Here is a 26,307-nt window from a genome sequence, read left to right on the forward strand (position 1 = left end):
CAGTCAAGTTAAAGTGATGGCTGGAAGGATGTCTCAGGCCTTGGACCTGATGAGCAAAGGCACAGAGGTGACAGGTAGCATGTGTTTTCAGGCCAGGTCTCTAGAAAGTCAAGTGGAAACCAAATGGTAAGATGAGATAGTTACACAGAGGTCACAGCATGATCCTTGGACTTCTATAGAGTAAGGATTTGAAGGGGGGAGGGGCAGGGAGCAATGGAGAACAAAGTAGATTTGCAATTTAGTTAGATCCCTAGTGTCTGAAAGAGATGAACATAAGGACAAGAAGATTGTAAAGCCACATCAAATCACTAGGAGTTGTAGAAATCAAAGCAGCACATAGTGGTTTGAAAATTTTTTGTTAGATGTTTTCACTGTAACAGTTTGCATTTCAGAGCAACTTGAACAGAACAGTCATTGCAGAAATGTGGAAAGAGTACAGGCTTGCCTTCTGAGTAACAGGTATTCCGCACAGTACATAACATCTAAGTGGTGTTCAAGATGACCCATCAAGGTTAGGTGACACGAGGGTATGTGTCTCTCATTCCAGAAGTCACCATACATGGGATCTCTAATGTTTGTATTTGGGGTTCTTATCACAGTTTCATTACGCCTTTGATAGTTAAATATATTATAAACCAAACCCTCATTTCACTTTTGTTTACACTACCAAAGTGTGGTGCGGGGGCAGTGATGAGGACCAGAAAGCGTACCATCTGCAGTTCTAACATCACACTTAAAGTCTAAAAGAGAGCATTTCTTCTTTACTGTTTTTTTTTTTAATTTATTTATTTTTGGCTAAGTTGGATCTTTGGTGCTGCATGCGGGCTTTCTCTACTTGCGGTGAGCGGGGGCTACTCTTCGTTGCGGTGAGCGGGCTTCTCATTGCGGTGGCTTCTCTTGATGCAGAGCACGGGCTCTAGGCACGTGGCCTCAGTAGTTGTGGCTCGTGGGCTCTAGAGCACAGGCTCAGTAGTTGTGGCGCACGGGCTTAGCTCTGCGGCACGTGGGATCTTCCCGGACCAGAACTTGAACTCGTGTCGCCTACATTGGCAGGCGGACTCCCAACCACTGCGCCACCAGGGAAGCCCTTCTTTTAAAACGTGACCTTCATGAGAAATGGGGGCTTGTCTGCCACATAATGGGCACTCGGTAATAATTAATGGGCGGATTAATATCCTCAAAATGCCGTGTGCAGCATAGATGTAGGCTGGGGCTTCAACATTGCCTATTGCTGCAAAGTGCTCTGGAAGTCTTAATTTTTTGTAACGTAAAAATGTTTTGTCAGATCTATGCCCTGATGATGTTATTTAACGGTTGGTTTACAGTGATTCTTGTTGCCTTTTAAACATGTGGAAATGGATGACAATGAAAGCTGCTTGGAGTCTGATCATCGTGACTGTGGTGGTATTTAATGCCCAGCACAAATAAGAACCTGAATGGGTAAAAAAGCAGAGAGTATTTTAAAGGAGTCAGCGTTCCTTTACTTTGGTGAAACGGAGCTGAAGTTACACACAGTCCTCGTCGACTTTGCAACCTGCCTCTGACGGTATGGTTTGGCGAGGACACATCGTGCCTGAGGTATTGCAAGATCCAGAATTACGGAGCAACAGAAAGACTCAGGATCAATGCCAGATTCTCTTTCGGCAGGCGAGTTTCTCAAGAGAAGTGCTGCGCTGCATGATATTGTACCAGTGGTGTACGTGGTGGCAGAAGTTATTCAAAAAGGTGACTAGAGAGCAACAGATTATGGTGGTGGTGGTGGGGGGGAAGAGGGGTGCTATGCGGTGGCAGCAAGATAGAACTGCCGTAAATCTATTTCTCTTTCTTTCCAAGCCAGCTCTTATTTTAGACCGAGAGATTCAAAGCGGAGAGGCTGTCGCCTTGACCGAATCCCGGCAGTTTGGAAACGTCAGTTTCCCACGCCCCTTTGTATTCTGCCGGAAAAGGCGAAGTACACCACAGTGCTCTGCCGAGTTCCGGCTTTGTTCCCTTTCGGCTCCCCATTGGTTGGGGCCGCCGAGGCCTCGCCTCCTTCCGCGGCGTCTGGAACCTTCAGCGAGAGGGCGGGCTTTGTGACGCAGGCGTGATGTTTCCCCCAGAGATATAAAAGACGCTACCCAGTGCATGGGTTTCTCCAGGAGCCGCCGGCAAGGGGGCTACGAGGAAGCTCTTTAGAGCGTAGCCGGAAAGGAGAAGGTGGGGCGAGTCTGGAGAAAAGGCCCCCGCCTCCCGTTACGGCCCCGCGGCAGTTAGGCCCTCGCAGCGGAGGGGTTAGTGGACGGTTCACGTGTCCGGGAGGGTGGCGGGTGCCCACACGGGCCAGTGACGCAACCACTGGCCAACGCGCGTTGTGGAGGACTAGGGGGTCCGGGGTCTGGGTCGGCGGGTCCGCCGCCGCCACCGCTGAATTAGTCGGGGTGGAATCTGGACGCCCGCTCTCCCAGGTCTTTCTGCCCCCTCCACCAAGCCAGCCAAACGGCAAAACAAGCAGAGACCCCAGCGTAGGTGTTTAATAAGTGAGTGGTGGGTGCTGTTGACGTTTTCTGTGGCCCCGAAGCCCCTATTCTCGCATCTTCAGCCAGGGGCACCGTTTTCCTGCTCAGTCGTTACCCCTAGGTTAGTGGGTTTGGTGCGGGGTGTGGGGAATGTAAAATCTGTTAGTGTTTGACAAATGTGTTTCTGTCAAATACACAAGAAGTTTGAGCAGAATTAGTAAGCTGTCATTTGAAACAACCCTCAACGTCTGTACTCGTGACTTCATCCGTTGATGTAGTCGAGGATCGGTGTCACAGCGTGTCTCATCTTGTCGAGGACAGCTCTTTGTAAGGAGCTACGTCATAGGATGCTCCGCATCCTTGGGGCTGGGGCCCTAAACGGCCCCGCACCATTCACAAAGCCTGGGGAAGGGGAGGGGCGCGGCAAATCGAGGTCGCTGCGTGGGCGTTCTCTCCACGGTCGGTAGCACCAACTGCTAACTACAGAATGGGTGTTTTGTTAGCTCCGTCGTGGCTACCGGTGAGCCACTGTCAAATCATGACCCATCTCTCAACTCGCACTGGGGTGCAACGGACGTACTTAAAAATACATATATTTATGTATGTATATATGGACATATATATACACATATATACGCCCATATACACACATACATATAAAATATAAATGAAGTGAATATGTATCATCCATATAATTACCGCCTACGTCCCTTAACGTTTAGCATGGGGGCCTGCTACAGGTGCACTACTGGTTTTTTAAAGATGGTTTAATTCAGTAAACTCCTGTTGAATGATACTCTGATACTAAGTTTTCATTAGGCGATTGAATACAGTACCCTTAATTCTCAAAGGTTTTGCTCTGGCGATAGAGATTCATTTTTTCCCGACCTTTAGGAAGATGAAATGTGCTTTTAAAATATTCAGCATTTTGCTATTAGTTGCTTTTTATTAGAGGTTGGCCTTTTGTATAACTGCTGTAACTAAACTGTGCCCCTTGGCCCCAACAATATTGAGATATTGTTGAGGACATGGTTCATTATATCACACTATTCTTCTCTTCATGAGGACCCATAGGAGAAATTTCTCCTGGGTCTCAGTGCCCAGAAGAGCTGCGATTCTCCCAAGCAACTGATTTGGTTTTTTATCTCAGGAAACCTGAATCATTTAACCAACCATTTCCTATTATGTGATGGCTACTTGGTAATTCAGGGGGCTGATGTGACACTCCATCTCTAGTGTAGGACCTAAGGCTTGTATTGGGATACTGCCTGTGGCTTCATCCTATTTTTCCTACCATACTTTTCCCCTTAACCACTGAACTGAGTTCCTTAAATATTTAATTTTCTTCTTTGTGTATATTTATAAGCCCTCTTAAATAATTTTTTAGAATGAAACAGGACACACATACACTGACACAGTTTAGGGTGGCAACCTCTGCAGCTAAGAGTTACAGGTAAGAGTGTGCAATGCCCTTGGTACCACTTAAAATGCAGAAAGCCAAAAGAAGGGAGAGAGGACAACTATGGCAGAGGTTAAGGGAAGATACGAGAAAAGAGGTATGGATGGTGGTGGGGGGTATAATACCACAAGTTACTACTGAGATGAATATTAAACACAAAATTAAAGTTAAAACATGTATACTTAAGGATGATCAGTGTGTCTGGGGATATATTTAGAAAAGTGAGAAAAAATACATTTTCTTGTAGAAATTCTACTTTGTAACTCTATTTGATGAATGTATAGAAAAGCCAGTTCCCATATGGTTTGGAAGGCTGTTTCTTGGACACCCATAAATGAGCTCGATTTATATTTCTTGACATTTTACTGCACAAAATATTTACTGAATTTTATAGAAATAGGTTTTGTTTGGTTTTTGTTCTTTGTTTTTAATATCACACTGGAGTTCTTGGCAGGGCTTTTCCCATGGATTTCTTTAATAGTACTAGATTGCTTATCTGCATATAATAAGTTGTTGGTAGCATGGTTGTTTTTTTTTTAAACTACCATTAACATTAGCCCATTTTACTAGAATAAATACCTAGAGATTAGAACTAAGGCTAGTGATTTTCATAGGAGATAGATTTGTTCTTAGGAGCTATAGTTAACTTGTAAATTTTTAATAAAAAACTTATATGCTATTTATAAGACTTTGTGTTTCTTCATTATAGTTGAGATTACAGACATCCCGCCAGAATGATTTCTGCAAAGCCCAGACTTGTCGTACCTTATGGCCTCAAGACTCTGCTTGAGGGAGTCAGCAGAGCCATACTCAAAACCAATCCAACAAACATCACCCAGTTTGCAGCACTTTATTTCAAAGAACTTACTGTGTTTAGAGAAGGTTTGTGATTGCTTTAGATTATATATTTGTTGCTTTGAAAAAGAAAGCATTTTAAATTGGGAGTTTTATGTATCTGATTTCCTGTATTTCTTTAGGAAATAATTCTCTGGATATAAAAGATCTTGTTAAACAATTTCATCAGATTAAAGGTAAGTACAGTAAGTAGTAATAGTTAAATAAAAATCTAGTTATAAATTATTGCATTATTCCTAGCATACATTTAAGCTTAAGAGTGATGCTCACAAATATTGTCTGTTTAAATAATTACACTGATGTTTAAGTAATCACACTGATGCTTTACTTTTATTATTGAATCAGTTTTTTAAAGAATCTGAGAACTGACATTTTGGAGGATTCTAAATTTTAAAATAGGGAACACTCATCTTTTTTTTTTTTTTTTTTTTTTTTTTTTTTTTTGCGGTAGGCGGGCCTCTCACTGCTGTGGCCTCTCCCCTTGCAGAGCACAGGCTCCGGATGCGCAGGCTCAGCAGCCATGGCTCACGGGCCCAGCCGCTCTGCGGCATGTGGGATCTTCCCAGACCGGGGCACGAACCCGTGTCCCCTGCATCGGCAGGCGGACTCTCAACCACTGCGCCACCAGGGAAGCCCGGAACACTCATCTTTTGCAAACCATTTGGTACAGAGAGTCCTAGAAGAGTGTGTGTCAACTATGACCCAAGCCCTGCCTGTCTTTGAACTGAATTTTGTGGTAATACTCAAATTATAATGAGATACATCACTTAGGAACATTGTAGAAACACTCTTCTTGGAAGCTTATTTTAGTAGAAAAGGTTAATCACCCTTTTTTTCCTCCCCATGATGGTTTAAATACAGTCCAGCTTGGAGGACAGGACATCGATTAGGTGTCACTAACCATCTTTTCTGTTCCAAGAGTCTCTTTATGTAGTGAAGAGATAAGTTTTTCATAGAAGGTGGTCTCTGACCTGTCTCTGTGATGTAAGGCTGTATGTCTGCTTAGAAAAACTTGTTTTATGTGTATATGTGTAAATGTCTATCTTATGTGAACATAACAGCATGAAACTGAATTGATGGGGGAGCAGTGAAGAAGTCAGAGGGGGAGAAAGGAAAAAGGCGAAGTTTACATGATGAACATTTGGGAAGATCAATATAAGCCAAAGAGGATATATTGGTTAAATCCCAAGGACAGGCACACATATCTAAAAGAATGGTAAGAAAAGCTTTTGGAAGAATTTTGTGGAGAAAATGGTGACTTAAGGTGAATGTGAGAAATAACGAAATAATGCTATATTGGCTGACCAACATTTTGAAGTGACTATAGAAAAAGTAAAGGTAGGATCAGTGAGTTTCGGCCACTTTTATTCTCTGCCACTGATGTTAATAGGTAACATAGCCAAGATAGGGAGAAATTAGGGGTAGACCTAGGAAAATGTAAAAATCATGAGGGTTTGGGTCTACAGTGAAAGAGACACCCAAAACAGAAAACAGGATTAAGAATAGCAAGAGTCAGCATTTCAAGGGGTAGGAGAGTGAATCGCCGTGGTTTAGGAATATTTTATTGTCTAGTCTGGGTGCTTCCCTGCAGGGTCCTGATGGCAGTCTCCGCTTACCAAAGGAAAGAGGTCTGAGATTTGCTTACCACCAGCAGGATATACAGACAAGTGCTGGAACACTGGCCACTCTCCCCCTTCCCATGAGCCTGGTTTTCCAGGCGGTCAAAGTTATTATGGCCTTTGTACTTGTGTCCTTTATACCAGGAGCTACCTTTGAGAGGACTGGCTGTGCAGGATTGCTGTGTTTGAGAATGGTGATAAAGTCAGTGACTCTTTATCACTGACTCTTTATGATTGTAGGTAACTAAGTGGTAGCCTTTGTGGCTAATCTGTTTATTGAAGAGTATACCCACCATTCAGCCTAGCAAGTGGACTAAACTGATGTGGATTTTGGTCCAGCTAGGGTAACATCTTTGAATCTCAGGGTTCAAAATTAACAGACTGAACTAATGGAGCAGCCATGCTTTCGATGGAGGTTAAGGGGTAGGAGATACTGCTGCCTTTCTCCTCCAGTAACTGTAGATATCAAAGAAATTGACACAGTGTACAGATAATCCTAAAAGTAGACTCACAGTATGGCTGTAGAAACAGATTGCTCTTTAGACAGCAGAGTAGAAACGAATGTTGCTTGTTCTTCCCTAGAGAGTTGGGGAAGGTAACATGAAGGTATGACCAGAAAATATAGAGTTCAGTGTTATGATCTAGTATCAGTTGGGCTCATTTTGTCTGCCTTTTATTGTCATGCCAAATGGCTTCTTAATGGACTTCTTCATTAGTATATATAGAACGGATAAACAACAAGGTCCTACTGAATAGCACAGGGAACTATATTCAATAACCTGTGTTAAACCATAATGGAAAAGAATATAAAACAAAATAATACATAACTGAATCACTTTGGTGTACAGCAGGAAAAAAAAAAAAAGACAGCACCACTTATTAGAATTTGGTGATAGGAGCAAGAGCTAAACTACCATCCCTGATGCATTGGTCCCCACTCATCTCCCAGATATCAGATGTATCCCCAAAGTTATTTCCAGCTGGTTAGTTTGCTGCCTAGCAGCATTACTACCAAGCTGCCCGTATGCATGGAAAGTGTGGAGATAAGTATATCCTTCACATATCATTTATTTTATTCAAACCCTCCATTCTGGGATTTTTCCTAGAAGGAGCCCCATTTTTGGTAGGCCTCATCATAGGACCAATAGTGTTTACCCATCTCCCCACTGCATTCAAAATTTCTTGCAGAGGCAGGTGATGAAGGAGGGAAGAGGAAAAGGACCAGACATGAGAGCAACTTTTCCCACTTCTCTGTCATCTCTCATCTTTTCTCCCATTTTCCAGAGCCTGGCTCTATCCAGGCCTCCGTTGTGGCGTTTCACCCACATGTGCTCATTTCCGAAGCAGCTCATGTAAAACACTTTCTTGGATCCTCCTCTTGTATTTTTCTGCAATTTGATTAAATAGGTCTTACTACTGTATGAATCAGTGAAAGCTTTTCTATTTCTCAGTCTTCTCAGGAGAGCCTCTTCACTAATCCACATGAATCGTTGAGGGGATTTTAGAAACTCAGGCAATATTTTAAGGCAAAACTGTCGTCTCAAGTTCTACCACTTAGTATATCTAGGAAAAGAAGGAGGAAGGGGAATAGAATTTTTTGAGTAACTGTTTTGTCCTAGGCATTTACAATATATTTTGTCAATTAAGAGAACTTTATAAGGTAGGTGACATCACTGCAACTTTACTCAAGAGAAATCTGATGCTTGGGAGTGATTAGATAACTTGTAAGGTTCTAAAATATTAATTGGTAGAGTTGGGATCTAAACTTAGATCTTCCTAGTGCATGAAGATCTTCCTAGTAGTAGGACTCATTAGTAGGGATCACTAGGATCCCTCTAGAAAAACCTTTAAATTTTGAACTTGGAGTGAAATCTCAGTCCTCTTTCCCCACATTGTCTCCCACTTTTCACTTCTTCCTCCTGTCAGGAAGGAGTGTACTAATTCTGATCTTTTCACCACTCCACGAAGAGGGCAGTGGTTTCTCCATGAGAGTGGTAAGTGAGACCTCAACACCACTATCGCCTTCCGTCCTCCTAAGCCTAATTGAGTCTAGTTTCTAGTGTTATTCCTGTCTTGGCTTCCAACAGAGGCAGGAAATAGCCACCTCTTTTGAAGAATCAAGAAGGCCTAGCCCACCCAGATCCCCAGCTGAGTTACCTGTTAACTTTTCTAACTGACCCTGGACGTTCCTGGCAATGGCCATACAGTAGTGATTAGAGTCACGAACTGCTGCTCATCACTGAGCCCAGTTTCAATTCTTATGTAGCACCGTAACAGTTATGCATATCATTAAATATTACCTTGAGTTATATATTCATATTAGATAGTCATAATAAATGTTTTCAGTTTCTTATGCCAAATTCTATTTTTATGCCTTATAGAATTCATTACACATACTTGTAGCTATCCACTCTTATTAAAAAAAAACAAGGAATCTATTTCAGGACTATCCATACTAAATTTTATAAGGCTCTGGTGTACTCTGTACTTTCCTGGGCATTTTTTTCAAGTAAGGCTATACTGATTCCCTAAACAGGGATGAGTATTGTATCAGAAGGACCCTCTTATTTCTGCAAGTCTTGTGTTTGCCTTGGCAGGGTGGTAATTTGTACCAATGTTAAGAATTTTCATTTTTTTTTGACTTAAAAAAAAGTTGCAGTGATTATCTGGCAATATTGTTGGGAGTGGGGCTTAGGTCCTTCATGCTTTAATTATGTGGTAAGATTAATCACTTGGGGGAGTTGTCCATACTAAAGATCGCAAATAAATCACTGAGCAAATGGTGTAGTCAAGAATTGGGGTCAGATTGTCAGACTAGGGACAGAAACACAGGGTCAGGATTAAGAGAGGACGGGGCCGGGGAAGAAGCAGATAAGTAAAACCAGGAAAGCTAGGATGGTAAACCAGGCTGCCAAGGTGAGGTCAGGAGCCACAAGGAGATGTCAGTTACGTGAAGGAAGGACACCTTCCTTCCTTAAGTATCTGACTCTGCTATCCAGAAACTCTGATAGCTCCATATCGTTCCAGACTCTTCAGTGTTGTAGGGGTACTTCTAAAAAATATTCAATTAGTATACTCCGATTTCAGATAACCTCTATTTTTTCCTGTTTGCTCTGCTGATCTCTACCCACTGAAGCATTAATTTACTGGAGGGAGAAGGTAAATATAGTCTGGAGCAAGAAAGTCATTACTCAGTATTGAGTTTCCAAAGTTCATAATAAAAAAGCTAACGCTTTGGAGTTTTGCAGGAGACTGTTTTTTCTTGGAATTTCCGAAGCTGAGTTTTGATTTAAGACTTAACATGACCAGAATCAAGTTTTTACTTTATATAAGCCATAGAGGAGGGAGGAAAAAAGATAAGATATAAGGCCATTTCCTGCTACACAGGAAAGGGAAATGGAAAGTCCTTCTTTTTTTTTTTTTTTTTTTTTTTTTTGCGGTACGCGGGCCTCTCACTGCTGTGGCCTCTCCCGTTGCGGAGCACAGGCTCCGGACGCGCAGGCTCAGCGGCCATGGCTCACGGGCCCAGCCGCTCTGCGGCATGTGGGATCTTCCCGGACCGGGGCACGAACCTGTGTCCCCTGTATCGGCAGGCGGACTCTCAACCACTGCGCCACCAGGGAAGCCCTGGAAAGTCCTTCTTGACGATGGGATTGTGGTGCTGGGGTGTGGGTAGTGCATGAAAAGTGCTAGCTGACTTTGAAACTGGTGATAAGGAAGGTAGATGGAATTTCTGATCAGAATTCCCTAAGACTCAAGCAGGTGGCTTGTTCTCTGCATTCCTGGGTGCTGTCTAGAAGAATGCATGCTTCTCAGAAGCTGAGTGGTTAGCATGGTACTGCCTTTAGCACATCACCTGCTACATTCAGCTCCTGCACTATAACTGTCATGATCAGACATTCAGTAAATATTGGTTGAATAAAATAATTGCATTTGAAGCAATGGATTAGAAATAATGGAGAGTCTTTCTCAGATGAGACTGAGATAATATTTCTTGTGTCCTATGGCCTGTGTGTGGCTTTTAGTGGATCCAGATGTGTTTAGATTGTCCCAGAGTGCTGACTAGCAAGCAATTCAGATGGGAAAAAGTGAAGTGACTCAACCCACTAACAGAGAGCTAAGTGCAAAATGTTGAAGCTGGGAATAAAATAAAAGCTGTCAGCTAGGCCTTAATTGCTGAAGGACCAAATTAGGAAGGGAATCTCTGTCCTTCAGTGAAATAAGCACACAGGCCACACCGTCCACAAAGTAGAAACTTGAGTAGTAAATACAGTGAAGTCAGAGACCAGCACCCAGAACCCAGGCAGTATGAGTTATGCCTCTACCAGAGGTAATTGAGAGCCAGCAGAGAAAGACAACATGTGGATCAGAGCCAGAGCTCACCACAGCACTCAGATTCCCTCTTCAGAAGTGGGGAGAACCTTTGAAAAAAAGCAATACCCAAAAAGACTGAATAATAAACCCAAAGCGACTTTTAAACTGGAAGGGACAAATATTTTTAACTAAGATCAAATAAATTTTGCTTTTGGGAAGTAAGCATTTTAATGCAATTTGAGATCAGCTAGAGAAAGTAAAGTAATGCTTTCTGGCATGTCTAAGTTATAGTAGGTAAATTTTGATCCCTTTATAAGACCATGGCATGCAAAGCTTTCTATGAGCTGAATCTATCCTACCTTTGCAATTATCCCTCATTTCATGTCTTCACAGACCTTATGCACCAGACTGACAACTTGTCATTTTTTGAAAAAGTAATTTTGATTTTGATCATTTGATTTTGGCTTATGCTAACTCCCTCCAGGAGTTCCTTTCCCTCCCATTTCTTTCAAATCCTATATATCCTTAAAGTCCAATTCAGTATTTCATTTAACAAATATTTAAATTCCTATCCATTGCCAGATACTGTGCTAGGAGAAATTGAGAGGTTTCAGTTTCAGCTATGATGAAGTAGCTAATATTGGATTTACCTTCCTATCATAAATACCTATAAAAGCTGAAGAAATTATATAAAACAAAGTCTGGATTCTTGGGAAATGGGGTTCACAGAAATTGAGCCCCATATTCACCCCAGTGTCATTTTTCAAATTCATGGGCAGGAAAATAGAGGCCAAGCAGAGACTGGAAGTCTCTCCAGGAAGAGAGAACAGAGAAACAGAGTTTGGAGCTACTAATGTGGCTGGGATTTGGGTGACAAAGCACCAGAGAGGAGGCATTTGCAGAGACGGATTCCACAAAAGTCTGCAAAAATATTTCCTTTTTTTGGCGGGGCCAATTCCTAAGTTGCTCATGTGTGGACTGTAAGGCTTGCGAAGGCTTAGCAGAGAAGAGCTGTTGGAAGACTGAAAGCTAGTTAGGGATTTCAGAAGTGGTACAGTGTTGGGGGAGGCTTTGGAGTTTGGGCCCAGCCAAAATGAAGAGACTTTTCTGAAACCCTGGCAATCCAGTTGAGACCCAAGGAAGGTCACACCCTAGGAATAAAGACAATGTGCTAGGAGTAAGAACAAAGCTGAAATATGTCTATTTTAACAAAATTTAAAATGGAAGTATCAGGAGGATCAGATTTGCCATTATTAGAGTAAGACCAACACCATTTAGAAGAAAACAATATAGTCAGAGTCTCTACAATGTGTCATTTACAATTTCCAGCATACAATTAAAAATTACCGTTCATTCAAAGAAGTGGGAGGAAGTGACTAATAATTAAGAACTAAAACATAAAACACTCTCTAGAAGCAGACCCAAAGAAGATCCAAATATTAGAATTACTATATAAGGACTACATAAGATGGCGAACTTCAACAGAGTAAGAATCTTAAAATAAGAAACAAATGGTTATTTCACAATTGCAAACTAAATTTTTATTAGATGGCTTTACTAGCAGAAGACAATTAGAAACTAGAAAACCACAGCAATAGAAAATATCCAAATTGAAGTAAGAAGAAAATAAGACAGAGTGTAAGACACATTTGTGAGACATGATCAAAGGATCTAATATGTAATTGGAGTCAGACGAGGAGAAAAGAGAGTAGATGGAAAAATACTATTTGACTGAAAGACATCAGCCTACAGATTGAAAAAGTTTGGTAAACCCACAGCAGTATAAAAATAAATCCACGCTTCAGTATATCACAGTCAAACTGCTGAAAAAGACAAAGTCATGAAAACAGGGCAAAAAGGCACATTACTTTCTGGGGAATAATCAGACAAATAGCAGATTTCTTAACAAACTACAGAAGACAAAAGACAATGGAATGACACCTCTACAGTGCTGAAAGCAAAAAGCTGCCAACCTATAATGAATATATATCCAGTGAATATATCCTTTAAAAATGAAAGCAAAATAAAGACATTCTCAGGCAGACAAAAGCTGAGAGAATCCACTGCCATCAGACCTGCTCTACAAGAAATACTTCTAAATAAGTTTATAGGCAAACAAGAAATAAGGGAACTTCTTAAATCTGATAACGTGTATGCATAAAAACTTACAGCTAATGTTATACTAAATGGTGAATTTTGAGTACTCTCCCATCAAGATTAGAACCAGAATAGATATGTCTGACATCACCATTTCTATTCAACACTGAGCTGTAGGTTCTAGTCAGTGCAATAAGGTGGGGGGGGGAGGTATACATATTGGAAAGGAAGAAGTAAAAGTACTTTATTCACAGATGACGTGATATAGAAAATCCAAATGGATCACCTTGATAAATCTTAAGATAACATATTTAAATACCCAATGAGAAAATGGATATTACATAATTCGTAGAATAAAAACAGACATGGTATCTAAAAAGCAGCATATACCACAATCCCCCTCGTTCACGTTGCTTTACAACTTTTTTTTTTTTTTTTTTTGCGGTACACAGGCCTCTCACTGTTGTGGCCTCTCCCATTGTGGAGCACTGCCTCCGGACACACAGGCTCAGTGGCCATGGCTCTTGGGCCCAGCCACTCTGCGGCATGTGGGATCCTCCCGGACCGGGGCATGAACCTGTGTCCCCTGCATCGGCAGGCGGACCCTAAACCACTGCGCCACCAGAGAAGCCCTTTTTTTAAAAAAAGATTTAATTATTTATTTATTTTTGGCTGTGTTGGGTCTTCATTGCTGTGCGTGGGCTTTCTCTAGTTGCGGTAAGCAGGGGCTATTCTTCGCTGCAGTGCCCAGGCTTCTCCTTGCGGTGGCTTCTCTTGTTGTGGAGCACGGGCTCTAGGCACACGGGCTTCAGTAGTTGTGGCTTGCAGGCTCTAGAGCACAGGCTCAGTAGTTGTGGCACACGGGCTTATCTGTTCTGCGGCGTGTGGGATCTTCCCGGATGAGGGATCGAACCTGTGTCCCCTGCACTGGCAGGTGGAGTCTTATCCACTGCGCCACCAAGGAAGTCCCTGCTTTACAACTGCTAACTTATGCCTCATGTTAGTTAGGAAAGTACTCAGCTGCAAGTAACAGAAAACCAATTAGCAGTGAAAAACAAGATATCTGGAAGTGCTGTTCATCCTGCTGCTGCCATTATTATAATAAAGCATCAATTATCTAGGTTCTCTGCTTTATCATTCTTAGCATATTTTGTTTGTAGCCTCATGCCACTGCTCTAGGCATTATATCCATGTATAAGTCAGGAAGGAGGAGGAAGTGGCGGCATCAATGAGACTTTTTTCTTTCATTAAAAAAGTAAAATCTAAGAAGTCTAGCAGACTTCCCATTTCTGTCCCATTAGCCAAGGGAGACTGATAAATTTTCTGATAAGGGAAATCAGAACGCACAGGGCTGGTTTACACCTGTACTCTGCAGGGGCTCTTTGGCATCTTGGATGGGGCAGTTGTGTGGGGCCCCCTTCACACCTGCTCCTTCTCATTTAAGCTTAACAAAAATTACCTAAAAGCCACTGTATCCAATACATATTTCAGTCACTGCACTGATCACATTGTCATCTGTTTATGTGCCTCTAACCTTAATCAGACTGTACTATTTAGGAGATCTTACTCATTCTTGATTCCCCAGTGTCTATCACATAATAGGAATTAAGGATTGGTGACTAAAGAATGAATATAAGGAAGAGAAGAGAGGAAGGAGAGAAAAGAAACAGACCAACTACTTTATAGTCTCTGGTGTTCATCATTCCAGTCAGTTCAACACACAATAGTTGGAATCTTCTTCTCTTTTAAACTTTTAAAACTATATGTACCTTTCTTCAAATTCTTGAGTACAAGCACTCCTGTGAGTTCCCTTCCTGCAGTCCTCTCCTCTCCCCTCTCCTATTAATCACTTCTCTCATCTCCTGTTATGTCCTGCTTCACATTCTCCTCTTGTCTGGGACAGCTTTCAGATTTCCCTTCAGTGCCAGAACATGCCTTTTTCCTTATTCTTCCCTGATCATGCCCCAAGCACCCCAAGTCTCCGCATGAGTTCTGCCTATTCCAAGAAATACTGTATGCTTGGAATGTATCTATCTGATTGGTTTCATGGAAAATCAGGATTCTACAGTGAGTTTTAATCAGTCACTTTATTAAACTTAGACATGTTTTAGAGGAAGAAGTGCCTTCAGTGATGTATGTAATTCTGAGAGTTCATGCAGTTTTTTGTTTTTGTTTTTTGCAGTTCAAGTAAAACCAGATTTCTGACGTCATACTGAGTTCATCTTCATGAGGTTGACATGTAAGATCAACCTATAGCAAACCTAGTTTACAACTTTAATAGTTTTCTACACAAACATAATCTCAGTGTTACAAGTCAGCAATCTTTGGAACTGTTAAACAGACCTTAAAACATTAGAGAAAAGCTCTTTACCTTTTGTAATAATAGATATCAACAGGAATGCAATATAATTATGTATATGTGATAACTTGTTTATGTTTGCGAACATTCTGTCATGTATTCTAAACAAAACCAAATGGTTTCATCATCTAGTGCTTTACATTTTCAAAAACAATGTTAAAGCTTAAGGTATTTGATCTCAATTTAATGTTTCAGTGATGAAATATATCTATTAAAAATAGTATGATATATATGTATGTGTTTATGTATATATACAAATACATATATTATAAATGGGAAAAAACACCCTGCCTCGTATCACCCAGATTATGAAATTGCCAATTTAATTTTAATCAAAGCTGATTTAAAGATGTGAGGCTTATAAATTTTAATTTGATATCACATTTCAAAACTTTTTAAACTAGGTGTTGATTTATTCTTTCCCCATTTATATGTGATTTACAGTTTATAGAACACTTTAAGGTGAATAACTCCATTTAATCTCTACAAAACCTCAGTGAGGTCAGAATTTAAATCCCCATTTTGCACACCAGGAGGTTGAAGCTCAGAACCGTTGACTTGGCCATGCATTTATTCAATCACAGGGCTAAACCCAGATCTTCTCATACACCTTTTTACTATGAAAAAGTTGTGGGGAAGGAAGCAATATCATAAATTCTCTGATGAGTTGTTATGATTCATAATTATATAATGCTTTACCTTTCCAGAATGGTTGTTATTTAATAGGGGACTTCTAAAGGCAAAAATATTAAACCTAAAGATTAAGCTCCTAGATACGATTTCAGGTAAGACAAGCCTGTGAGATACTTTGAAAAGGGCAAGTGACCCTTTCCACAGAAGCTGAATTCCTATCGTGTAAGTGATGTATCAGATGAGTCCCATGCAGGCAATCTAGGGATTGCAGTGATCTAGTCCCTAAATTGGTTGGGTTCTTGAACACTCTCAGGGGAAATAAATCATTACTTGGGGAATTTAGGTCCTTGTGGGGGAAAAGAGTGTTGTAGAGGCCTTGAATTGGTGTGTAGGTGTCTAGGTGAGTCTAATGAGAAGTTGGACTTGGGCTTCGTGCTGGCTCTCCTACCTTCACTGTTCCACGGGCCTCAAATTCCTTTAGCTGTGGGCTGCCTGACCTTGCCCTTGGCCTTCCCCGACAGCCGGCCCCACTGAGGGCATCTCTCCCCACACTGTTGCCCCTCCCTCCAGGGGCAGCTGCTGTTTCTCGTTGCTGGTCCTGGACTCTCGGGGCAGGGATTCTCTGACCTAGGTGGTCTTTGCACCAGGCATTGAGGATGGGGCTTTCTCAGTGTTCCTGTCAGTTGTCCGTGGCAATCTCTGCCTCGTATCTGTGAGCTAGTGTTCCTGCCTCTGCCCCAGTGGTAGGAAGGAGCCCTCTGTTTGCTGTTGATATAGGAGTCCTCTCTGGCCTTCTACCCTGCTTCCATCTTTCACAAAAGCGCTTGTGAGTGTGAACAGACATCTTAGCCCACATTTGGCTTTCATCAGTTCATTAAGATTTTAGCTGATAACTTACCAGCTGGTATGGTGGTGACGTTTCCAGGCTCTGCCACAGATGAGAGAGTTCTGTGGCCCTTCTCTCCTTGGAAGGGCTGGTTACTCTTTGGAAATCAGATTACTTGACTGCCTTGTGACTCTGCTCTCTGATGGGCTCAGAGTTATCATTTTGAGATTTATCTGGCTTTTCCTCATTGTGATGGGCATGACAGTTTGTGCAGCTTTATCTTAAGCGTAAGGCCAGGCTTATTTAAACAAAATTTCCCTTATCCCTCCATCCAGAGGATATCTTTTCCTCCTCTGAGCTTCCATAGGTCTTAAATGGGACCCTTGTTAAGTACATACACTTTTAACCTGTAATATCTGTATATCTTATTTCCCCTAAGCTTTATGAGGTCTTCTCCTAATAATTTTTCCATCCTCAACAGTGCTTAGTGTACAGTATTTTACACACAGCACAAGCACTCAGTCAAGTGTATTAGTGGGTAAAGGGCTTTGACTGGAAATAGGTGGGGAGTCCTGAGGAGGTGGCTGGTTGGAAAGTGAGGTCATTGTTCTAGAAGCAGAGGGAGGTAAGAGTAGATGTGGCTTTTCTGTCTTTTTGAAACTTCTTAGCATGTGAGCGTTTGTGTGGTATCCATGTCCAGAATTAGACACGATTCGGGTTTACAAAAAATCAGCCGCTAATGTGGGAGGAGACCCTGGAGGACACTGTTCTTTGGAAAAGCAGTTGGACGCATGAAGACATGTTTCCAAAGTTTTGACTTGAAGCAAATACGTTCTTGTAAGGCAACTTCTCCTTTTCCTGCAGATTTCATGATATTAGGGAAATGCTTCCCCAAAGAGAGAATCCTCAGTAAAGTAAGCAGATGTGAAAACGTCTGATGAGGTTAGACAGACGTGTGAGTGACAAGCAGAACGCTGAGTCCGGAAGATGACGTTACAGCAGTTTTCTAGCTCTAGGGGTTTCTGTGTGTCATCAGTTGTCTTGACCTCCTAAGCCATGGTTATTTTCCTCCTGCCTGAGGATTCACTGAGCCCTACTTCTGGAGCCAGAGCTGTCTCCTGCTGCTCGTCTGGGTCAGTACTTCGGCTGCATTATCACACCTCACCAGCAGGTGCTACCATTTTTAGAATAGAAAACATGACGTTTCCTAATGTAAAAATATTCTATAGTCCCCTAGTTTTCCAATTCATTAAGTTGAACTTTATATACCAATTTTCTTAAACTGAAGAATGCCTTTAATCGTATGACAGCACTTGTTTCATTGCTAAGTTATGAAGTGTTTTTTTCTTTCCCCAGTTTTGTGTGGAAGTTTGGATCAGGAGCTTTTTCCATGGATGTTTTCAGCTTATTTTTAGGCAGTTATGATCTTTCCCCTGATGCTGACCAGCTGAAGGTGGTATCTGAGTGTTAGAGTCACTTATTTCTAAGGAACTGAACTGAGTTGTCTTTTGAGTGGATAAGGACAGGAAGGTTTTGTTACCCACAATGAAGTTACAGATGTTGGAAACTAAAGCAAAACTCTTTTGTACTTGCGTATATATTGACATTTGAACGCTCAACCTATGCTTTCTTCATAATTCCTTTTTTGGGGAATATGTACTTATTATTAACCCATCTGACTCTCATTTTTTAGTGGAGAAGTGGTCAGAAGAAACAGCACAAGAGAAGAAACCAGTATGTGTGAAAGAGCCAGAAAGAACATCTACAGTTTCCCAAGAACCTAAACGGATGGAAAAATCTACGGACACAGAGGAGGACAACATAACTGCACTGCAGTTTAGCAACAAAACCACACAGTTCCCGTCAGTTCATGTTGAGCTGCTCTCAGAGCCTGAGGACGCCCCTGAAGTAGCTCGTGCTCCTTCGAAACCGACCGCCCCTGAGAATGCCACCCCGCCCTCATCGCCGTCGCCAGCAGCTGTCTCATCCGAGCTGGCCTACGTCCCTGCTGACCCAGCTCAGTTTGCTGCTCAGATGTTAGGTAATGTTTCCTCGGTTCATTCGGATCACTCTGAAATTTTAATAGTGGACGTGGCAACAAGTATGCCCGTTTTTCCCGAGGAGATGCTGAGCTCAGAGGCTGCTGCAGAGGGTGTGGTGGCCACTCCTGTGCATTCTGGAGAGAGGGCAGCAGTGCAGGTTCTGAGCGGGACACCTGTCCACGTAGATTTGGGTTCTAAACCTACAGACCGTAAAGCTGAACCACCAGTGGCGTCCTCGTTCCCCTTGCAGGATGAACAAGAACCTCCTGCTTACGATCAAGCTCCTCAGGTCCCTTTGCAGGCTGCTACTGAGGTGACATCCACCACGCACATAGCAGCTACCTATAAAGATGAGCCTGTGATCGAAGGAGTTACTAATGTTGAGCAAATACGGGAGCAAACAGCTACCCCCTTTTCTGATCATGTTGCTCGTCTTAAAGGAAATGAGCAGTCACTACCCCTTAGTCCCATACTTGTAGTAGGCAAGACAGCCTCAGACGTGTCTGAAAAATCTGTGGGTTCTGCAAACTTTGTGCAGTTGGAGAGTGCAAAATATGACTCCTCAGTACATGTGGAGGCAGACGGCTCTGCCACAACAGTGAGCTCTGAAAAATCTGTGCACCTTGAAGTGGACATTTTTGCGCTGGCCCCTGGCAGTGCTGGGCAGCAGGACTCAGGGGAAAACCATGCGTCCCAGGAGACGGAGGCCAAACCCGCGCTCTCAGGGGAAGCTGCACAAGTTGTGCGCTCAGGTGCGTCCGTAAGATCATCTAGGGGCCCCCAACCTCCTGTTCCATAAGGTCTTGATGAACCAGAAATCTAACCAGAATGGGAAGCAGCACCTAAACAAGGTTTGATGGAGCCAGGTAAGATAATTACTTACAAAATTCAAAATGGTGCTTCCAGTGACATCTATATTGGCGTCCAACTAGGTAGGCTCCCTGCAGATTGGTCAAAAAGCTTTATTTTTAGTAGTATTTAAAATGCCAAACCTGTTTAAAGACTTTGTTGTATTTGAGATTTTACTCTTACGAGATGAGTGATTTTAAAGCGACATCACCACTGCTTGGCCTCAAAGTTCAGTCATGTAGCACTTTCGTGTTGTTTTGGACATATTGTGGGGTGAAAAACGGTAGAGCCTGTTGTCAGCTGTAAAACACGTTCATGTGATCTGGATACTCCTACTGCAAAACCATAACTAGGGGGTGTTGGTTTGAAATCTCTCACCTGTAAAAGTAAAATCAAATGACAACAAAGTATTGACACAGGCGATGGCATTAAAAACGTGAAAGAAATGGTGGTGTGTTTGACTGCTTTTGCGCTGAGGCGGGAGAACTCTGCAACCTGGTCTGGGGGCTGGTCAAGCCCTGACGTCCCGCCTGGGAGCAGCTTCGTAGCTGGATGGAGAGAGGAAAGGTCAAGCTGAAGCCCTCCCAGGGGAGCGGCGAGGTAGCAGCAGCAAGGATGGACGCGGCGAAGCTGGCCGGCTTCCATCGGTGCCCCGACAGGCGCCCCAGTCAAGCTGCTTTCTTGGCTGCTGAACTATCACTACCGCTTTCCTGTGACACAGACACGGTTTGACCTCCCATCTCGATCTAATTATGGCATTTGGTCTACTCACCCTCCCAATCCATCTAGGCAAGTGCAGTGGCGCTTATCCGTTTAGGGAGGTGGGACGTGCAGGAACCAACCCTGCTATTCCTTTTGCAGAAATTCTCTCACCCTTGACTCTTACCAGAGCCAGGATGATAAAAAAGTGTTACCACAGCAGGTGTTTAGAGATCAAATTCTGTCTGGCAGTGTGACAGGGATTCTGCACAGCTGAAAAGGCAGAGGGCAGAGTTGGAACGTAGTCTGTGGGGCTGGCATTACACTTGTGGCCTAAGCAGCACTTCCATCCTAAGTTACTGTTCTCAAGTGCTTCACTATTTCCAAAGCACTAAGGGTATTTCACAAAAACCTGAAGACTTGGCTTGTGCATATTTTTAATTAGCTTCCAGAACCATCAGTTGAAAGCATCTGAAGCTATTGAAAACACAGCTTAGTTGTGTGCATAGTGTTATTTTCTTTTCTGGGGAAGAAAACAAAGCTGCACTAGGGATGCGTGCCGTGTTCAGAGGGTGACTCAGCACAGTTGGGCCAAGTGCAGCTCCTCCATCAGGAACCTTTGCTCCTCCGTCCCAGCTTCTGGGATTCGTTCTCCAAGACGGCACTGTCTTCAATTAGCCAAGTCTAACTTGACACGGTAGATGCCTTGGTGTTAAGTAGATGGACGGCCCTCCGAGAACTATTTTTACTTAAAGATCCACTGTGCGACCAACCAGCCTTCTACTGCCACCCAGGACCTATGATTTCAAGCCTTGCCTAAGAGGGAGCAGTGCTCTCAGGTTCCGAGTCCTAGAATATGTGACGTTTTGTGTGTAGTGACAAACTGATGGGAGACGATGCCGCCTGTGAAGGGCCAGAGGTCCTTGATTATGTGATCAAAATATGATGACACGTAGTGCTGACTTCTTCCATAGATAGAACAATCACTAATGCTTTTTTCAATGGCTTAACACACTCTTCAGTTGATTTTTTTGGTAGAGCCAGGATTGTTGATTCTCCATTTCCTCTGAGGACGCTGTAGAAGCCATGTCTAAAGTTAAGTTCCTGGAAACAGCAACTTAGAATGAGATTGCTTCTCAGCCACAACCCTAGTGTCCGTGCCACTGGCTATCACAATACTACTGTTCTCGTTTTTTGACTGTAGAGAATCTCTTTTCTTTCACATTACCAAACACAATTTATTTAGCCCTCTCTATAGCATGCTTTATGGCACATATTACTACAGCTGTTTGTTTATATGTAAAAAAAAAATTATGAAGACATTTCTGTGCATAGCGCCTGATACAGAGACCAAATCTTTAACACCTGCAAATTTTTTTTTTTATAGCAATAGCAGCAAGCGAAGCAGGACAACCACCACCATATTCTAACATGTGGACCCTTTATTGTCTAACTGATATGAGTCAACAAAGTCGCCCATCACCACCACCTGCACCTGGGCCTTTCCCCCAAGCAACCCTCTATTTACCTAATTGTAAGGATCCACAGTTTCTGCAGCATCCACCAAAAGTTACTTCTCCAACTTACGTGATGATGGACGACAGCAAGAAGACCAGTGCCCCGCCTTTTATTTTAGTGGGCTCAAATGTTCAGGAAGCACAGGATTGGAAGCCTGTTCCTGGACACGCTGTTTCCCAGTCAGATGCTTTGAAGAGATACGCTGCAGTGCAAGTACCCATTGTTGTTCCTACAGATCAGAAATACACCCCCAATCCTCAGAATGCTAATCCTCCTACAAATGGACAAGATGTCCCCAGACCACAAAGTCCAGTTTTTCTTTCTGTTGCTTTCCCAGTAGAAGATGTAGCCAAAAAAGGTTCAGGAGTTGGTGACAAACGTACTCCCTGTGGAAGTTACAGTATTGTTGGAGAAATAACTGTGACTACTGCCAATGTTCGCAGAGCAGAAACTTAAAACTGGCAGGTAAATTCTCTTCCCATGATATGTGGGCCTGAACACACTTGAGTTTTCAAGCAGGTTGATCTGTTGACCTAGAGACTGAGGTATTTTAAGACACTGAATTGAGACACGCAGTGAGCTGGGGGTGCGCTCGGATCCGACGTGGTGATTGCCCCCACCTCCCTTACCACGTTACTACTCAGCGCACGGCAGGCGCACTGTGCCGCAGTGACGCACACCAAGCGTCCGGTGCCTAAAACGCATACCAAGCAACCAACTCAGCTAACTGAAAACCTGGCGCTGTGTTTAGCCCTGTAGAAGATGCCAAAGGGATGGATTAACATAAAGACAAGACATAGTCTCATGTGGGAATTTTATAGTCTAGTTGGCAGGTTTAAGGGGCGGGGAGGACAAGGTGAGAGATTATATATGGAGCACCCAGTCAATGCGGTAAGTCTGCTCCCTTGCACAGTGAATACTTACAGCAGAATGGATAGGTTGGAAACACATTCATGAGCTAAAGGGACAAGTGGTGTTAACCATAGATAAGATCGTTTTTATCACTCACAAATCATTAAAAAATTTTTATTCAACCAGTACTTACTACCATATACAGCACTAGCCTCTCCTCCCCAACGTGTGTACGTACAGCAGAGCAAGCAAAACATGCAGCCACACCTTAGAAAAGTAAATGATAATGTGAAGTATTAGGAAGAAAACCAGTAGGTACTGATCCAGGCCCTCTATTAGATGGGGGTTCAGGCACAGATGTAAACTGACGTCTGCATAGGAGAAGGAGCCCACAGACAGAGGCCAAGGGCAGGAAAGAGCATGGGGCTTAAGACTCTGCAAGTTGGCCACAAGGAGACAGGCTGGGAGGAGCCGGGGAGAGCACATACAGTGAAATCAGACGTGAAGAGGGGACCACGTAACTCAGGCCCCTGCCTCCCTAACGAAGAGACTGGGACTGAACGTTCAGTGGAGGAGCCAGAGACAGCAGCTGCACGTCTGACAGACAAAAGCTAGATTTCAGTTTTAGGCAGGTTCAACTAAGTACCACAGTTAGTTACCATCTTAAGGAGACTTTTCAAAATATCTTAGGACTATGAGTATTTACCTACTCCTACCCTTTAGACTTTCAGTGGAACTGTCAAAATGGCCGGCCGTTTTTGGCATGAAGTGCTGGGATATTTTAGTGCACATGCACAGATAGCATAGTTAAGAGCTTAGCAGAAGAGCAGGAGGATAGAACTTGCATTTCTGATCATCCACTCATTTTACATGTTCAGTTTTATGATTAAACAAGTCACTATTTACATTATTCCTAACAGGTGCCGAAGATGACACTGTTTGAGTTGACCTTCAGGGTGGAGTCTGCCACCAAGCGTAATACATCAATAAACTTCATGCAAGCAAAACCTCGTCGCCTTGCTTATTTATAATGTAGGCGGTGTACAAACATCTGAACACAACAGGTCTTAAATATTTTCAGACTTGTGATATGACACAATAGCATTTTCCAACTCATATACATTGTAAAAAAAAAAACCTTTCCACTCTAGCAATTTTCTACCAAGGTATTCCACTTGCTAATTCTGTATTTGGCATTCACACCAAGTGAAGATAGTGGCACCTTGCTCTAATACTGTATTTACCCAGAGAACAGTGAGTGCTAACTGCGTACTTAGCACGTGAGCCCGGGGGTGAGTTCTCTGGCCCTGGGGACTGTGGCAGCACAAGGACTTATTTTCTTGTAAGGACACCTGACAATTTGGCATCCTATTAAGTGCAGCATTAGTATATTTCAAAGTTTAAAAGAGACCACACTGTTTTGAACATTCTAAAGCCTTTATTTAGCATCAGGTAGATTATTTCATTATAACACTTGTTAACTTCAAGACAGCCATTAAAATAACTTACTGGCAGCTACCTAAGGCCCCCTGGAGCAATATCTCAGTCTGGGGTTGGGTGGATAAATACCGTAAGATTAATGTACCCCAATTAAAGGGGCAAAGCTACTGTACAGTAGGTCTCCATACGTATCTTAAATACACAGGTGCCTTGCAAACTTGAAATGCACAAGACCTCCTTTTATATAGTCTGATACTTATAATACATGAGTACAACTGAATTTCTCTGGTGGCATTTGCCACTGGAAGTTGAAGCATTTAAAAAGGTTTGTCATTATGTAATGATGGTGACTAAAATCTATATTTCTGGGGTATTTTTGTGAATTGCTAGGTTTTATACATATTTTCAATTCAAACGTACAATTCAAACATTTTAATTCTAATGACATTAATTATAGAAAATTATAAAAGTAAAATCAGAGCACTAAAATAAGCAAATGAAATACCTTTTCCAGTTTAGAATTTTCAAATCAGGAATATCTCTTCTGAACATTCAGGCATTTTTTCTTTTTAGAGGTGGGAAGGGGTAAAATTGAGAGGATTAGTAAGAAGAAAAGCCATCTTTTCAATGCAGTCTTTACAAAATGGCATAACCTCTATATTTGAGCATATAAACATATAGGAGAATTCTAAACATTTCGAAGTTAAATCTAAAACATTCAAGCATGACAGCCTAAAAATATTCAAAATAACTTGATTTGGGTTACTATATAATTCCATAAAGCTAAAGTTACATTTAGGTATAAACCTTCAGTGAATATGGCAACAGCAACCATCAAAAAGCATATTCTCCAACAGTTTCCCATACCTCTATATAAAATAGTATTCCAAATAAGCATGTTTGGATAGCAAAATTACCCAGTTTTCCAAAGACCTTTCATCACCAATATCCACCTTATGCCCTACTTTTGTTGGGTGAAATGCAAGTTATCATGAGAATTTTTTCTCTTTTTAAAAGATGAGTAGAAATCAAAGAAGAAAATTTTAAAACACAGGTTTAAGTCTTATCTGTAGATTAGCCAAATGCCCCAACCTGTCTATGTTTTAATAAATGTCAGGCAAATTGAAGTAGTTTCTGTCCCAGTAGCTGCCAGAGTAAAGCCAGTCCTGGGCTCCGCTGTAGGGATTAGGACCTTGATGGAACCACCTGTTTAAAAAGGAAAGACAAGATTTATGGGGGAAACTGTTCCAGATCACAGGGTCCCTGCTGCTTCACTAGCTTGCAGACTCCCCTACTGCAGCGATTCACTTCGTTCTGTGAGTTAGGGATTTCCGAAGAGACTTTTAAGTGCTTTTAGAGAGCACGTATATAGAATAATTTTCCGAAATATGTAATGAGACCACCCAAAAGGTTTAAGGATTTTCCACAGCATTCAGCAACAGTACTTGTCTAATTGTTCACCTAGGCCCATTCCTTAAAAGCATTCTATTAAGCAATGGGGAATAAAGAATTAGAATATGGAAATTAATTTTTTTTTTTGCTTTATAACAAATTTAATCAGTTATACATATATATATGTTCCCATATCCCCTCCCTTTTGCGTCTCCCTCCCACCCTCCCTATCCCACCCCTCCAGGCGGTCACAAAGCACCGAGCTGATCTCCCTGTGCTATGCGGCTGCTTCCCACTAGGCTATCTACCTTACGTTTGGTAGTGTAACTTCTCTGACATTGAACTCCTCATTTGTAAAATGAAACTAAGAGTTTGGCGGTGGGGTGGCATTTACTCTGAATCAGGCACCTTCGCATTACTGTAGGTAAGCGGTAAAAGTTAATTTCCATGCCGCTCTTTCATGGAAATTAACTTTTACCGCTTACCTACAGTAATGCGAAGGTGCCTGATTCAGAGTAAATGCCACCCCACCGCCAAACTCTTAGTTTCATTTTACAAATGAGGAGTTCAATGTCAGAGAAGTTAAATAACTTGCCCAAGCTAGTCACTGATATCAAAGTTGTTAAAGACCATGATTTGTCAAATATACTATGTTACACATAATCCACTGAAATTAATCTGATCCAAATCTTCCTGGGTCTTCATTTTCTCCATACTAATAGAGATTCATAGGCTGCATCTAGATTTTAACATCTTTCAAATTCTAGAAAGAGCTGCCCTAATTTTCTTGCCCTTTAAAAAACAAGTCATGGGGCTTCCCTGGTTGTGCGGTGGTTAAGAATCCGCCTGCCATTGCAG

The 26,307-nt window shown here is 42.2% G+C and overlaps 2 protein-coding genes across 12 annotated transcripts in view; one reads left to right on the forward strand and one right to left on the reverse strand.

The window, feature by feature from the left end:
* The first annotated feature begins 1,766 nt into the window (after positions 1-1,766).
* Positions 1,767-25,067, forward strand: CABYR (calcium binding tyrosine phosphorylation regulated). 8 transcript variants are annotated; one of them, XM_081252529.1, is made up of 6 exons: positions 1,767-2,616; positions 4,664-4,836; positions 4,932-4,985; positions 18,351-19,451; positions 21,635-22,230; positions 23,538-25,067. In XM_081252529.1, the coding sequence occupies exons 2-5, from the start codon at positions 4,689-4,691 to the stop codon at positions 22,219-22,221; spliced, it is 1,890 nt and encodes a 629-aa protein (XP_081108655.1). In that variant the 5' UTR covers positions 1,767-2,616; positions 4,664-4,688; the 3' UTR covers positions 22,222-22,230; positions 23,538-25,067. The 8 variants fall into 8 exon arrangements, 7 of the variants coding, with proteins under 7 accessions (XP_081108655.1, XP_081108653.1, XP_081108656.1 ...); XR_014017329.1 differs by lacking the exon at positions 23,538-25,067 and having other exon boundaries at positions 18,351-19,565; positions 21,635-21,686; XM_081252527.1 differs by having other exon boundaries at positions 21,635-25,067.
* OSBPL1A (oxysterol binding protein like 1A) overlaps positions 24,036-26,307 on the reverse strand; it is a 221,135-nt gene continuing 218,863 nt past the window's right edge. For all 4 annotated transcript variants that reach the window (XM_081252524.1, XM_081252523.1, XM_081252525.1 and 1 more), the window contains one exon: positions 24,036-25,263. In XM_081252524.1, the coding sequence (XP_081108650.1) occupies positions 25,161-25,263 (103 nt within the window). In that variant the 3' untranslated portion in view covers positions 24,036-25,160. The remainder of the gene's footprint in view (positions 25,264-26,307) is intronic.

Source organism: Mesoplodon bidens (assembly GCF_964165515.1).
Source record: "Mesoplodon bidens genome assembly, chromosome: 13".
In the NCBI taxonomy this organism is placed as follows: domain Eukaryota; kingdom Metazoa; phylum Chordata; class Mammalia; order Artiodactyla; family Ziphiidae; genus Mesoplodon; species Mesoplodon bidens.

Coding starts and splice junctions, on each gene's coding strand:
- CABYR (XM_081252527.1), top strand. CDS start 4,689: ATGATTTCTGCAAAGCCCAGACTTGTCGTACCTTATGGCCTCAAGACT. Junction 4,837..4,931: donor ACTTACTGTGTTTAGAGAAG/GTTTGTGATTGC, acceptor GTATTTCTTTAG/GAAATAATTCTCTGGATATA. Junction 19,452..21,634: donor TGCACAAGTTGTGCGCTCAG/GTGCGTCCGTAA, acceptor TTTTTTTTATAG/CAATAGCAGCAAGCGAAGCA.